The following is a 15,942-nucleotide window of genomic DNA, read 5'->3' as shown; positions in this document are numbered from 1 at the left end:
GGTTTAGAGGGTAAAGGGAGAAGAAGGGAGGTCTCATGGACAAGATGAGCAGTGAGAGGGTTTGATGGGAGATAGCAGAGGAATTGGAGAAAGATGTGAGTTCAGTACTTGGAGAAAGGGAAATTTCAGAGAGAGTTTTGTCTGGTGGTCCAGTGGAAGGGAGGGAAGCAGCAGAGGCAGCTGATCAGATTGTCTCAATCTTAGAGACAAAGAAGCTCCACGAGCTCCTCACACTTGTTGTTGAAGATGAGGATGGAGGAGACGGGAGAGAGGCCCTTCAAAAGGAGAACCATTCACACATTTTTAAAAAAGACAACAGACAATACATTAACACAAAGACGGTGTATTTGAATTTTGTGCAGAATATTCGCCTCTATAACTGGCCTGAAGTTTATTAACATCAGCAGGTGCAGACCATAATGTGACTGACAACAACATCCAATCTCCAGTTATTTATGAACTTGCTGGTGTCTCAGCAATGCGGATGACTGAGTGAATCTCTTCCCACACTTGGAGCAGGTGAATGGTCTCTCCCCGGTGTGAACCCGCTGATGGACAGTGAGATGAGATGATCGCCTGAACCCAGTCCCACAGTGAGAGCATCTGAATGGTTTCTCGTCAGTGTGAACTTGTTGATGGGACACCAGTTCCTGAGAGGTTTTAAAACATTTCCCACACTTCAGACACTTAAACGGTCTCTCATCAGTGTGGCCTCTTTGGTGTGTAATTAGGATGGATGAATTAACAAATCCCTTCCCACACTGGGAGCAGGTGAATGGTCTCTGCCTCGTGTGAACTTGCTGGTGTGTCAGCAGGGTGGATTTGTGAGTGAATCCCTTTCCACACTCAGAGCAGGTGAATCGTTTCTCCCCGGTGTGAACTCGCTGGTGTGTCAGCAGCGTGGATGACTGAGTGAATCCCATCCCACACACAGAGCAGGTGAATGGTCTCTCCCCAGTGTGAATTAGTTTGTGTTTAATCAGGGTGGATGACTGAGTGAATCCCTTCCCACACAAAGAGCAGGTGAATGGCCTCTGCCCAGTGTGTGTGCGCTGGTGATTTTGCAGGGTGGATAACTTAGTGAATCCCTTCCCGCAGTCCGAGCAGGTGAACGGCCTCTCCCCGGTGTGACCACGCCGATGGGTTTCCAGCTGGGATGGGTAATTGAATCCCTTCCCACAGACCCCACATTTCCACGGCTTCTCCCCATCATGACTGCATTTATGTTTTAACAGGCCAGATGATTGGTTGAAGTCTTGTCCACAAACGGACCACGAGTAAGGTTTCTCCCCACTGTGAACGGTGCTTTTTCCTTCCATGTTCAAAATCCGATGATATTCCGGTCACAAAGAATGAGGCGACTCTGTGAGATCCTGATGTGGAATTTGGTTTCAGTTTCCCAACTGCAAATCCTAATCTTCTAAGACACGATGAAATTGATTTAAAACAGAAAAAAAGGGAGTGAGAGAGAACACACAAAAACAGGTTGTGAAATTGAGCTGAATGAATGGGGTCATTTGTGGGGCCGGCATTAAGAAAAAGTGGCCATGAAAGCTGCTGGATCGTCATAAAAACCCAACTGATTCACTCATGCTTCAGGGAAGGAAACCTGCCACCTGGTCTGGACTGACACATGAACCAATATCTATCGAAGGGGTGAGAGAGGTGGAAGAAGCAGAGGGTGAAGGAGAGGGTTTCTCTACATCTACATCCTGACCAGAACTCTGACAGAATCTCCTAATATCTCAACCTCCACCATTTAGCTGGACCAGGGTAGTAGGTGCATGTGAAGATCATCACCTCCTAGTTCCCCTCCAACTCATACAACATCTTGACTTGTCTGACATCAATTACTGCATGAGCAGAATTTTCCAGCATTTGAATATCGGGAAGACTGGAGTCACTGTCTTCAGTCCCCACTACAAACTTCACCACCCTCACAACTGACTCCGCCCTCTCCATGTTAAATATCTGAATAAGTTGTTCACAACCATGGTGTCTTACTTGAGAAGAGTTTTAGACCACATATCCACATCATCACCAAAATCATCTATTTTCATAGAAATCATAGAAACCCTACAGTGTAGAAACAGGCCATTCGGCCCATCGAGTCTGCACCGACCACAATCCCACCCAGGCCCCACCCCCATATTCCTACACATTTTACCCACTAATCCCTCTAACCTACACATCTCAGGACGCTAAGGGACAATTTTAACATGGCCAATCAACCTAACCCGCACATCTTTGGTTCCCCCCACCTCAGTAACATCCCCCAACTCTGCCTTAGCCTCAGTTAATCATAGAATCTCTACAGTTCAGAAGGAGGCCATTTGGCCCATAAAGCCCACACCGCCAACAATCCCACCTTGGCCCTATCCCCATCGCCCCATGTATTTACCCTGCTAAACCCTGACACTATGGGGCAATTTAGCATAGCCAATCAACCTAATCCACACATCTTTGGAGTATGGAAGGAAACCGGAGCACCTGGAGGAAACCCACGCAGACACGGGGAGAATGTGAAGACTCCACACAGACAGTGACCCAAGCTGGGAATCGAACCCGGGTCCCTGGCACTGTGAGGCAGCAGTGCTAACCACTGTGCCACCATGTCGCTGCAGAAACCATCATCCATTCCTGTCTTACCTCTAGACTAAACAATTCCAATACAGTTCCAACCGGCCTCCAACATTAAGCAACCCCCTCCAAACCATCCTAAACTGTCCATATGCTTTCTCACACCAAATCATGTTCACCCATCGCCCCTGTGCTTGCTGATCTACAAATGCTTCCTTTTAAGAAGCATCAGAATTTTAAAATTCTCATCTTTGTTTTCCTCCATGGTTACAATCATTCCTGTGTCTGTAATCTTCTCCAGCCACACACTCCTCTGAGATCTCAACGATAATCTAATTCCTCTTGAGCATTCTCAGTTTTAATCATTATACCATTACAAATCATCCTTTCGGTTGCACAGGCCACAAGCTCTGCAATCTCTTCTTTAAATCTCTCTGCCTGTCCATCACCTGTGCTTTCTTTAAAACCCACCTCTTTGACCAAACCTTTGGTCACCTGTCCTAATATGGCTCAGTATCAAATATCACAGTATAATATTTGTGAGAAAATGTCTGAGGCTGTTTTATTATGTTAAAGACACAATATGAATATAAATGATTGCAACTGCCCTGATATCGTTGTTCTCATCAGTAAGAAATTGGAAGTGAAAGGGTAAAGCAGTTTGATGGTCAAATTATTCACATTCTGTCAGTGGTAATTTTGGGGCGGCACGGTAGCACAGTGGTTAGCACTGCTGCTTCACAGCTCCAGGGACCTGGGTTCGATTCCCGGCTTGGGTCACTGTCTGTGTGGAGTTTGCACATTCTCCTCGTGTTTGCGTGGGTTTCCTCCGGGTGCTCCGGTTTCCTCCCACAGTCCAAAGATGTGTGGGTTAGGTTGATTGGCCATTCTAAATTGCCCCTTAGAGTCCTGGGATGCATAGATTAGAGGGATTAGTGGGTAAAATATGTAGGGATATGGGGGTAGAGCCTGGGTGGGATTGTGGTCGGTGCAGACTCGATGGGCCGAATGGCCTCTTTCTGTACTGTAGGGTTTCTATGATAATTCCAAAACATTGCCCCAAACAAAGATGGCGGCTGCGCATGCGCCGTGTTGCTCGTGCGCCGACTGAAGACGGCGACTGCGCACGCGCCGTGTTGCTCGTGCCCTGATGACGATGGCCCTGATTAACCCGGGTCTGGAACTGGGAGAATGCTGAGGCCCTGCTCTGCGCTGAGGGCTGGGACCATCCTCTGATATCGCTCAGTTCTTTTTAAGAGTTCGCAGTTTACGTAACATGTTTACGACGCCTCTCCAAACCCCCGCCTGGTCTATCGCGTCCTCCGCCCCGCCATTCCCACCTTTACTGATTGTGGATCCGAGAAAGAATGTCTTCGCCGCCATTAATCACACTGCGCATGCTTCACTCAGCCCCGCCCCTCATTCACTCCGATTGGTCGGAGGACCAGCAGCTCCCTCGCGACCGTCCAGCTTCCTCTCCTTCTATTGGCCAGGACCTGCCGTCAATCAGTCCCCGGGCATTGTGAGGTGTCGGGTGAGAGGTCAGTGCCGAGGGGCGGGGTTTACAATGAACATTCTCCACTCTCCCTGTCCACCGCTTCCGGCTTCTCCCCACAAACCATCTCCAACAAAGAGAGAAGGGGACACACTGACCGAGTGACAATGTCACTGCATTAGTAATCCAGAGAGACAGCACAATGTTCTGGGGACAGGGCTTCAAATCCATTCAATTAATACAATTTACAATTTAAAGTTCGTCTCAGTGATGGTGACTGAGGCTTCTCTGAGAAAATCTCCACACATTCCATTCTGGGCACAAGATTCAGATTCCTGTTTTGTCACAAGATATGAATGAAGTTATGTTCAGTTTGTTATTTTTGTTAAAATTGGGTTTTTTTGTTAAATTTGTCAAAAATTTGACAAATGGTACAGTGGTTAGCACTGCTGCTTTTCAGCGCCAGGGACCCGGGTTCAATTCCCAGATTGGGTCTGTGTGGAGTTTGCATGTCCTCCCTGTGTCTGCGTGGGTTTCCTCCGGGTGCTCCGGTTTCCTTCCACAATCTGAAAAATGTGCTGGTTAGGTGCATTGGCCATGCTAAATTCTCTCTCAGTGTACCCGAACAGGCGCTGGAGTGTGGCGACTAGGGGATTTTCATGGTAACTTCATTGCGGTGTTAATGTAAGCCTACTTGTGACTAATAAATGGACTTTACTTTAAAAGGATCTGGAAAAAATTATCTAAAACTTAATTTGGATATCCAGAGAGTGTGTGGGATGGGAATTTACAGATTTGGGGGAACAAGAGAGGATAAAATGTTCCAGAGAAACTAGAATTGTTTGTTCAGAGTTTCTGTCTTGGACTGACATTTGGTTACATTTGTAAACCCCATTTACAGCATATTAGAAGCTGAGGATTTGTGGAGAAAATATTCAAGTAAGGATCAATTCAGAGTCAAAGTCATTTGGGGAATGAAAGTGAAAAATATTCCACCAAATTTACTGATAATGTGACATAAATCCAACATCCCGGTTTAGGCCGTCCTCATGTGTGCGGAACTTGGCTATCAGCTTCTGCTCAGCGACTCGGAGAGTTCACCAGCTGCATGAGGAAAGGGATTAACTGGCTCGTCCCATTCAGTGACACAGTCGGACAGTCACACTGAGAAAGGGTTCAGACACTTCCTGACTCTGAAGGGATTTATTCAGCTTTCCCGCCTGTTAACATCCCAGTTTAAAAACCAAATGATTTCTTGCACAATCAGTTGTGGGATGGAGGAGAGTCAGTGTGTGGACGAGGAAGATTCACAAACACTCCCCTCAGGCTGCAAATCCCAAATCCACATTTTCCCCATTTGCGTTGGCAGCTCTGGGCATTGCCCAGGTGATGGCCCCAGGTTAACAGCTGCCATCCTCATAGGGGGCCATGAGCAGCTGGTCACATGTGCACATATTAATCTGACTTTTCACTGCACCTTCGCTCTGACTGAAACACTATAATCTGCACCCTTTCCTTCTCCCTTATGTACTCTATGAATGGTATGTTTTGTCTGCACAGCACGCAAGAAACAATACTTTTCACATGTGACAAAAAATCAAATCAATGTGTCATCATCCTGGGCTAGGAACCGGGAGAAGGGAACATAGAACAGTATAGCACAGAACAGGCCCTTCGGCCCACGATGTTGTGCCGAGCTTAATCTGAAACCAAGAATGTTGTGAATTTCCCAGAATTGTTACAACACAGAAAGAGGCCATTTGGCCCATGTGTCTGTGCTGACTCTTGGAATGAGCAATTCATGGAGAGCTATTCCCCTGTCTCCTCCCTGCAACTCAGTTCATTTGTCCCCTTCAGATAACCAAATTCAGAGTTTGTATCCTGGACTGACAGTGATGGATTTTGGAAACTCCTTTTACAGGGGGCGAGAAGGGGAGGATTTACATATAGCAAACGCAAAGCAAGAGAAATATTTGTTCGGAATGTTCTCCTGTCCTTACATTGACAGCTTTTTTACACACCTTTTTCGACAGGAAGTTGCAGTCGGAAAACACGTCAATATCTGACAAATTCACTCGATTTATCAGGATCTGAATATCTTTGACCTTTGAATGTGGAAGGAGAAACGTTTGTTCTGTCTGTGGGAAAAGATTCCAAACATCAGTGTGACTGGAAAAATACACACACCCGAGTGAGAGTGTTCCAGTGAACTGACTGTGGAAAGACTTTTAACCAGTTACACAGCCTGAAAAACCATCACACCATTCACAGTGGGGAGAGATTGTACATGTGTTCTGTAGGTAAACAAGAATCAAAGTAATCATCCATCTTGAAGAGACACAAAGACATCTTAACCATGGATAAACCGTGGGAATGTAGGGACTGTGGGGAGGGATTCTGTTACCCATCCACACTGCAAATTCATCAACGCAGTCACACTGGGGAGAGACCATTCACTTGCTCTCAGTGTGGGAAGGGATTCACAAATTCATCTGACTTTCTGGCACACCAGCGAATTCACACAGGGGAGAGACCATTTATCTGCTCTGAGTGCGGAAAGGGATACACTCGGTCATCCCACCTGCTGATACACAAGCGAGTTCACACAGGGGAGAAGCCATTCACCTGCTCTGTTTGTGGGAAATGTTTTACAAATTCATCTGATCTTCTGACACACCAGCAAGCTCACACTGGGGCGAGACCATTCACCTGCTCCATCTGTCATAAGAGATTCACTCGGTCAACACTCCTCACTGCACACCAACTTGTTCACACTAACAATAGACCTTTTAAATGTTCTGACTGTGAGAAGAGCTTTAAAAGCAGGCGTGAAGTGCTGTCACACCAACGGACACACACTGGGGAGAGGCCATTCACCTGCTCCGAATGTGGGAAGAGATTCACCAATTCATCCAACTTTCTGAGACACCAGCGAGTTCACACTGGGGAGAGGGTGTTTACCTGCTGTGTCTGTGGGAAGGGATTTGCTCAGTCAAACAACCTGGTTCGACACCAGCGTGTTCACAAGTGACTGTAGGAGTTGGATTCTGTCGTTATTGCTGATGTTAATCACATTCGGGACTAAACCATGTCCATTCTGACTGTTATGTTTTTTCTGCTGATAATTGAACTGAAGTTTAATATTCTGGATATATCTCACATTAATTAACTTTGGTTTAAACACATTGTTGTAGATTTTGTTTTTCCCACCTAAGTGTTTAACATCACCTGTCTGGACCTCAAGGACAATCCAGGGGAAGATCATACAGCAGGAACAGAACTTCAGCCTGGACACAGTCCAGGAGTACAATGACCATCAACATCTTGTACCTGTTGAATAAAATCAAACATAGCGTTTATCTTCCTTCGAGTTATCTGACTTTTTCATTTTGTACATTTCACACTGATCCCCGTGGTAACATAGATATTATGTTCCTTCTTCATTTCAACCCAGAACATCATATGGACCTTTACAATTAACTTCTCAGTCCCACTTCTTTCATCAATGCTTTCAACTTTAAATGTTCAATAGGTGATGCAGTAATGTAATGTTCTTGGTGGTTCAGGGGCAGTACCGATCTTCTCTACTGCCTGTAGCAGGGAGGGTGCTATGGTTTGTTGGGGTTTTTGTAGAAACTGGTCATGAGTCTATTGTGTAGCAATGGGGAGTGGGACCCTGGTGGAAAGCATAATCTGGATTGGCCGACCAATCATGAACTGAAATGGGCTGTGAACAGGGTTTTGAAAGGAGGGATATGAATGGTCATTTCGACACCAGGCGAGGCAGTGATCCAGTCATTGACCCTGAACAGATCATCAGCTCCCTTCTTGACAGCTTTTTTCAGTGTTGTTTCTCCAGAGTCATCTAGGATGTGCAGAATTATTGCATTAAGCACTAAATGATACTCTGTGTGCTTAAGTAACCAAATGAACCCTTAATGTCTGGACAATTGATTTTGATTTGATTTGATTTATTATTGTCACATATCAACATACAGTGAAAAGTATTGTTTCTTGCGCACTGTACAGACAAACCATACCGTTCATAGAGAAGGAAATGAGAGAGTGCAAAATGTAGTGTTACAGTCATAGCTAGGGTGTAGAGAAAGATCAACTTATGCAAGTAAGTCCATTCAAAAGTCAGACAGCAGCAGGGAAGAAGCTATTCTTGAGTCGGTCGGTACGTGACCTCAGACTTTTGTATCTTTTTCCTGATGGAAGAAGGTGGAAGAGAGAATGTCCAGGGTGCTTGGGGTCCTTAATTATGCTGGCTGCTTTGCTGAGGCAGCGGGAAGTGTATAGATGGAGTCAATGGATGGGAAGCTGGTTTGCGTGATGTATTGGGCTACAGTCACGACCTTTTGTTGTTCCGTGCGGTCTTGGGCAGAGCAGGAGCCATACCAAGCTGTGATACAACCAGAAAGAATGCTTTCTATGGTGCATCTGTAAAAGTTGGTAAGAGTCATAGCTGAGATGCCAAATTTCCTTAGTTTTCTGAGAAAGTAGAGGCGTTGATGGGCTTTCTTAACTATAGGAGCAAGTGTGTTTCAGAACTATCAACTGGAAAACTCATGTACTCTGGCACGAGAAAGAAACTGTTGATTCTGGAATCGAAGCCAGTCAGGGTATGGTCAGGGGCGGAGTGGTGAGTGGAGGGATGTTAATGTGCAGTTGGAAAAGTTTAGAAACCTCTGCTTAGTTGCAGAGGAGAGTAGGGGTTTAAATCACTTTGAGAAATGAAACATAGAGCATCTATTCAAAAGAATTAATGGGGGGCAAAATTATTTCATGTTCCCTGTTTCACTGGGCAATGGCGCTGTAGGTACCCAGCATTCGCTGCGGGTGTGAAAGTGCCCAATTCAGGCCACAGGAGGCCAGTGCGCAGTCGCGGTGCTGTATCTGGAGCATGCGCACTGTCACTTTGCTCGGAGCCCTGAGTGCGGGAGACGCTTCTTCCAGCGGGTGAGAATCAGTGGGGCGGAGGGGGGGAATGGAGCCGGGAGTCGGGGTGGGGCGGAGGGAGGAATGGAGCCGGGAGTCGGGGTGGGGAGGGAGGAATGGAGCTGGGAGTCGGGGTGGGGAGGAATGGAGCCGGGAGTCGCGGTGGGGAGGGAGGAATGGAGCCGGGAGTCGGGGTGGGGAGGGAGGGAGGAATGGAGTCGGGAGTCGGGGTGGGGAGGGAGGAATGGAGCCGGGAGTCGGGGTGGGGAGGGAGGAATGGAGCCGGGAGTCGGGGTGGGGGGGGGGGAATGGAGCCGGGAGTCGGGGTGGGGGGGGAGGAATGGAGCCGGGAGTCGGGGTGGGGGGGGGGGGGGATGGAGCCGGGAGTCGGGGTGGGGGGGGGGGGGGATGGAGCCGGGAGTCGGGGTGGGGAAGGGGGAATGGAGCCGGGAGTCGGGGTGGGGAAGGGGGAATGGAGCCGGGAGTCGGGGTGGGGAGGGAGGGAGGAATGGAGCCTGGAGCCGGGAGTCGGGGTGGGGAGGGAGGAATGGAGCCGGGAGTCGGGGTGGGGGGGGGGGGGGGGGGGGATGGAGCCGGGAGTCGGGGGGGGGGGGGGGGATGGAGCCGGGAGTCGGGGTGGGGAAGGGGGAATGGAGCCGGGAGTCGGGGTGGGGAAGGGGGAATGGAGCCGGGAGTCGGGGTGGGGAGGGAGGAATGGAGCCGGGAGTCATAAGAACATAAGAAATAGGAGCAGGAGTAGGCCATCTAGTCCCTCAAGCCTGCTCCGCCATTCAATAAGATCATGGCTGATCTGAAGTGGATCAGTTCCACTTACCCGCCTGCTCCCCATAACCCTGAATTCCCTTACCGATCAGGAATCCATCTTTCCGTGACTTAAACATGTTCAACGTGGTAGCCTCCACCACTTCAGTGGGCAGAGAATTCCAGAGATTCACCACCCTCTGAGAGAAGTTCCTCCTCAACTCTATCCTCAACTGACCCCCCTTTATTTTGAGGCTGTGCCCTCTAGTTCTGGTTTCCTTTCTAAGTGGAAAGAATCTCTCCACCTCTACCCCCTTCATTATCTTATATGCCTCTATAAGATCACCCCTCGGCCTTCTAAACTCCGAGTACAAACCTAATTTGCTCAATCTCTCCTCATAATCTACACCCCTCATCTCCGGTATCAACCTGGTGAACCTTCTCTGCACTCCCTCCAAGGCCAATATATCCTTTCACAAGTAAGGGGACCAAAACTGCACACAGTATTCCAGCTGCGGCCTCACCAATGCCTTGTACAGATGCAGCAAGACTTCTCTGCTTTTATATTCTATCCCCTTCGTGATAAATGCCAACATCCCATTTGCCTTCTTGATCACCTGTTGTACTTGCAGACTGAGTTTTTGCGACTCATGCACAAGGACCCCCAGGTCCCTTTGCACTGTAGCATGTTGTAATTTTTTTCCATTTAAATAATCATCCAATTTGCTATTATTTCTTCCAAAGTGAATAACCTCACATTTGCCAACGTTAGACTCCATCTGCCAGATCCTCGCCCACTCACTCAGCCTATTCAAATCTCTCTGCAGACTTTCCGCTTCCTCCACGCAATTCACTTTCCCACTTATCTTCGTGTCGTCAGCAAACTTTGTTACTCTACACTCAGTCCCCTCCTCCAGATCATCTATGTAAATAGTAAACAGTTGAGGCCCCAGTACTGATCCCTGCGGCACGCCACTAGTCACCATCCGCCAACCAGAAAAGCACCCATTTATTCCAACTCTCTGCTTCCTGTTGGATAGCCAATCCCCAATCCACACTAACACCCTACCCCAACTCCGTGTGCCCCAATCTTCTGCAGCAACCTTTTGTGAGGCACCTTATCGAATGCCTTTTGGAAATCCAAAAACACCACATCTACCGGTTCCCCTCCGTCAACCGCACTAGTCACATCTTCATAAAAATCCAGTAAATTTGTCAAACACGACTTTCCTCTCATGAACCCATGGTGCGTCTGCTTGATTCTTATCCAGATGGCCTGCTATTTCTTCTTTAATGATGGATTCCAGCATTTTCCCAACTACAGACGTTAAGCTAACCGGCCTGTAGTTACCTGCCTTTTGTCTACTTCCTTTTTTAAACAGCGGCGTAACAGTAGCCGTTTTCCCATCAGCTGGCACTACCCCAGAGTCCAGTGACTTTTGAAAAATAACCACTAACGCATCCGCTATTACCTCCGACATTTCTTTCAGTACCCTGGGATGCATTGCATCCAACCTAGAGAGACACAAGGATACCAACATCATGGAGAAACCGTGGAAATGTGGGGTCTGTGGGAAAGGATTCAGTTCTCCATCCCATCTGGAGGCTCATCGACGCAGTCACACCGGGGAACGGCCATTCACCTGCTCTGCGTGTGGGAAAGGATTTACTCGGTTATCCTGTCTTCAGACACACCACCTTGTTCATTCTGATAACAAACTTTTCACTTGCCCTGACTGTGAGAAGAGTTTTAAAAGGAAACCAGATTTGCTGACTCACCAACGTATTCACACTGGGCAGAGACCTTCTCTGTGTGTGGGAAGGGATTTACTCAATCATCCAACCTGCAGACACACCAGCAAGTTCACACTGGGGAGAGGCCATTCACCTGCTCCGAGTGTGAGAAGGGATTCATTCAGTCATCCCGCCTCCTGAGATACAAAGAAGTTTACACAGGGGAGAGGCCATTCACCTGTTCCCTGTGTGCGAAGAGATTCACTAATTCATCCCACCTACTGAGACACCAGCGGGTGCATAAGTGACAGCAGGGATTGGTTCTGCTGTGATTGCTGCTGTTAATCACATCCTGGACTGAACCATGTTCATTCTAACTTTTTCAGTTTGTTTCTGTTGATGTTGTACAAGACATTGGTAAGGCCACAATTGGAATACTGTGTGCAGTTCTGGTCACCCTATTATAGAAAGGATATTATTAAACTAGAAAGAGTGCAGTAAAGATTTACTAGGATGCTACCGGGACTTGATGGTTTGAGTTATATGGAGAGGCTGGATAGACTGGGACTTTTTTCTCTGGAGCGTAGGAGGCTGAGGGGTGATCTTATAGAGGTCTATAAAATAATGAGGGGCACAGATCAGCTAGATGGTCAATATCTTTTCCCAAAGGTAGGGGAGTCTAATACTAGAGGGCATAGGTTTAAGGTGAGAGGGGAAAGATACAAAAATGTCCAGAGGAGCAATTTTTTCACACAGAGGGTGGTGAGTGTCTGGAACAAGCTGCCAGAGGTAGTAGTAGAGGCGGTTAGAATTTTGTCTTTTAAAAAGCATTTAGATAGTTACATGGGTAAGATGGGCGGCACAGTAGCACAGTGGTTAGCACTGCTGCTTCACAGCTCCAGGGACCTGGGTTCGATTCCCGGCTCGGGTCACTGTTTGTGTGGAGTTTGCACAATCTCCTCGTGTCTGCGTGGGTTTCCTCCGGGTGCTCCGGTTTCCTCCCACAGTCCAAAGATGTACGGGTTAGGTCGATTGGCCATGTTAAAATTGTCCCTTAGTGTCCTGAGATGCGTAGGTTAGAGGGATTAGTGGGTAAAATATGTAGAGATATGGGAGTAGGGTCTGGGTGGGATTGTGGTCGGTGCAGACTCGATGGGCCGAATGGCCTCTTTCTGTACTGTAGGGTTTCTATGGTTTCTATGTGTAAAGAGGGATATGGGCCAAATGCGGGCAATTGGGATTTGCTTAGGGGTTTAAAAAAAAGGGCAGCATGGACAAGTTGGGCCGAAGGGCTTGTTTCCATGCTGTAAACCTCTATGACTATGTTAATAATCCCAAGAGCTGAGCTGGAGTTTAAGATTCTGAATACACGTGAAATAAATCAGCTCAGTGTCAAACACCCGGTGTGTTGCGTATTTGTTAAGAGACTAACTGAAATCCTGTTCTCGACTGTTTCATTTCTGGGTCTTCTCTCAGTTGAAGGAACATTTATATTTGTGTTGAGCCTTTCATGATATCAGGTTGTTCCAAAGCTTTCCTAGCCAATCAAATTCTTTTGAAGTTCAGATAATGTTGGAAATGCAGCAGCTCATTTGCACAGCAAGATCCCATGGAAAATAATCCAGATAATGTATTTGAGTGATCTTGATTGAGGGATAAAGATTGATCAAGACTCTGGGGAGAAATCTCCTGCTCTTTGAAAGAGCATCAATGGATCTCTTATGCCTGACTGTTCAGTCTTACTTGGAACATAGGACCTCTGACAGTGCGGGGCTCCCTCAGTACTGCAATGGAATGTCAGCCTGGAATTCCTGTCCAATTCTCTGGATTTGAAACCACAGCCTCCTGACTCAGATATGAGAAAGCAACCACTGAGACAAGACTAACACCTCATCATTACTGTGGATTATTTCAGTTTTCAAACTTCTGGTTACCCTCATGGACAAGTCCCAGCTGCCCATTCCTTTAAGAGTGCCTCTCTTAGCCTGAATATCCCGAGGAGGTGTCGGTAACACAGCCATGTAGCTGTCCTCAGTGTTTAATGGGACAGTGTGGACACAAATCCACAGGAAGTAGTCTCACAACACTAGGTTAAAGTCCAACAGGTTTATTTGGTAGCACTAGCTTTCCGAGCGCCGCTCCTTCATCAGGTGAGTGCCTGATGAAGGAGCGGCACTCCGAAAGCTCGTGCTACCAAATAAACCCATTGGACTTTAACCTAGTGTTGTGAGACTACTTACTGTGCCTACCCCAGTCCAACACCAGCAACTCCACATCACAAATCCACAGGGACAGTGAGAGTCTGATTCAATGTTGTACAAATCTGTTCAATATTTCATCCTTGGCTCTGAGTCTTTTGGTGATGATTTAAATCTGATGTCTGTTAGTTGCTGACTCATCGACTTGAGAAATAGTTTTTTCTCATTCACCTGATAAAATTTTGAACCCATCCAATCAGTTCTTGTGAAAAGAGCCCCAGTTTCTATAATCTTTCCTGATAACTAAAGCCTCTATTCCCTGTGATCGTCTCAGTGAATCTCTTCTGCACCCCTCATGATTTTGAATGTTTCTATCAAATCTCCTCTCGGTCTTTTCTCCAAGTGAAAGAGTCCCAACTTCTCCAATCTGTCTTCATCACTGAAGTTTCTCATCCCTGGAATCATTCTCCTAAATCTGATTTTCCACCCTTTGTTTTCTATTTCCATGTGGAGAGAATTGCTACACGAAGTGGAAAAACTCAGCGTGTCTGCCCATATTTATCAAGAGAGAAAGCAGAGTTAAGGTTTCAGGTCCTTTGACTTTTTGTCACAGTTGAAGAATTACTGCCCGATTTCACTCTGAGCTCCAATCTTTCACACAATGTTCCCTTGTTCTTGATTCCCCACCAGAGGAAATCATTTTTCCATATCTACCCAATTGAAAGGATCAACTGATTTTGGTCACTTCCCTTTAATCTAGATCAGCACAAATTTCCCTTTTACATTCCAGGACCAGCAGCATTTCAGGAATGGTTTAAAACAAGAAATTCACAATTTCCTATCCCATGAAGAAAAGGTTATGGTTGTAACTTAATACTGGGTTGGTGCTGAATCTGGACATGTAAAACCAGGTTAAAGTTTAAAGTTGAGATCATTTTTTTAAAGGTGAGATCATGTACTAGCGGACTCAAGAACAGCTTCTTCCCTGCCACCATCAGACTTTTGAATGGACCTACCACAATAAGCAGATCTTTCTCTACACCCTATCTGTAAGTGCAACATTATATTCTGCAGTCTTTCCTTCTCCGCTATGTACTCTATGAACAGTATTTATTTTCTTGCACGCTGTTGAGACACAATACTTTCACTGTATCCCAATAAATGTGACAATAATAAATCAAATCAAAACAGAGAATTGTTACAATGATTAACCCGGAAGAATTGAAGACACAGAGGATAAGATAAACTTTGAAAGATTGAATATTCGAAGGTAAAGTAAAAGTATTTTTTTATTAGTCACAAGTGGGCTTACATTAACACTGCAATGAAATTACTGTTAAAATCCCCCAGTCACCACACTCCGGCACCTTTTCGGGTACACTGAGGGAGAATTTAGCATGGCCAATGCACCCTAACCAGCATGTCTTTTGGACAGTGGGAAGAAACCGGAGCACCTGGAGAAAACCCATGCAGACACGGGTAGAACATGCAGACTCTGCATAGAAAGTCACCCAAGCTGGAAATTGAATCTGGGTCCCTGGTGCTGTGAGGCAGCAGTGCTAACCACCGTGCCGCCCCTGGTGGAGGGATGTGGGGAAGAAGGACTGATGATATGAAAATAGTAAGAAGTCTCACAACACCAGGTTAGAGTCCAACAGGTTTATCTGGAACCATGAGCTTTCGGAGCGCTGCTGCTTCATCAGGTGATATGAAAATACAAGCTGGACTGCAGTGAATGAACCTGAGTGAAGTGGTTCTGATCATGTTGAGGGTTTGTTGGGATGCTCACTCTCCTTTGTTCAGACACATGTCCCAACATCCAACTGCAAGACCTCTGTGCATCTGCACTGCCAGCGCAAGCGCAGTTTTCCCTTGGGTGATGTCATTGGAACAGCCTGTCAACGTGTTCGCGCACGTGCAGATTCTGAGCTAATCGCGCAGTCGCAACCATGCGGTGACGCCATCACGCACACACCATTGTGGTGTCATCACGCCCACTTCCGGGGTTCCCACAGTGGCGGGAGTTTTGAAATCTCTCTCTCTGGTTTCTGATCTTTCCAGCTGCAGCTCCCAGAAGCAGATTTATCTTTAAAAACAGCGGCATTGTTTCAGAGGCGAGTGCTTGTGACCATTCCTCTGAAACTGAGAGTTTTTAGTGGTGTGTTCTGTTATCTGAGAGAGGTTCCACATGTGGCTGGTCTGACTTCTTTACTGTGGATCATAGAATCATAG

The 15,942-nt window shown here is 46.8% G+C and overlaps 1 protein-coding gene across 1 annotated transcript; it reads right to left on the bottom strand.

Annotated features, from left to right (window-relative positions):
* Positions 1 to 438: 438 nt before the first annotated feature.
* Positions 439 to 1,319, bottom strand: LOC144480668 (uncharacterized). The gene has a single exon (XM_078200263.1). The coding sequence runs from the start codon at positions 1,317 to 1,319 to the stop codon at positions 450 to 452; it is 870 nt and encodes a 289-aa protein (XP_078056389.1). The 3' UTR covers positions 439 to 449.
* Positions 1,320 to 15,942: the final 14,623 nt, after the last annotated feature.

The sequence above is a fragment of the Mustelus asterias genome, chromosome 30 (genome assembly GCF_964213995.1).
Source record: "Mustelus asterias chromosome 30, sMusAst1.hap1.1, whole genome shotgun sequence".
NCBI lineage: Eukaryota > Metazoa > Chordata > Chondrichthyes > Carcharhiniformes > Triakidae > Mustelus > Mustelus asterias.
Note: the sequence above shows the minus strand (reverse complement) of the source record. Positions and strands in the feature narration are given on the sequence as shown.

What these genes read in the sequence shown, in the direction of transcription:
- LOC144480668 (XM_078200263.1), bottom strand. Translation starts at nt 1,319, where the DNA reads ATGGAAGGAAAAAGCACCGTTCACAGTGGGGAGAAACCTTACTCGTGG.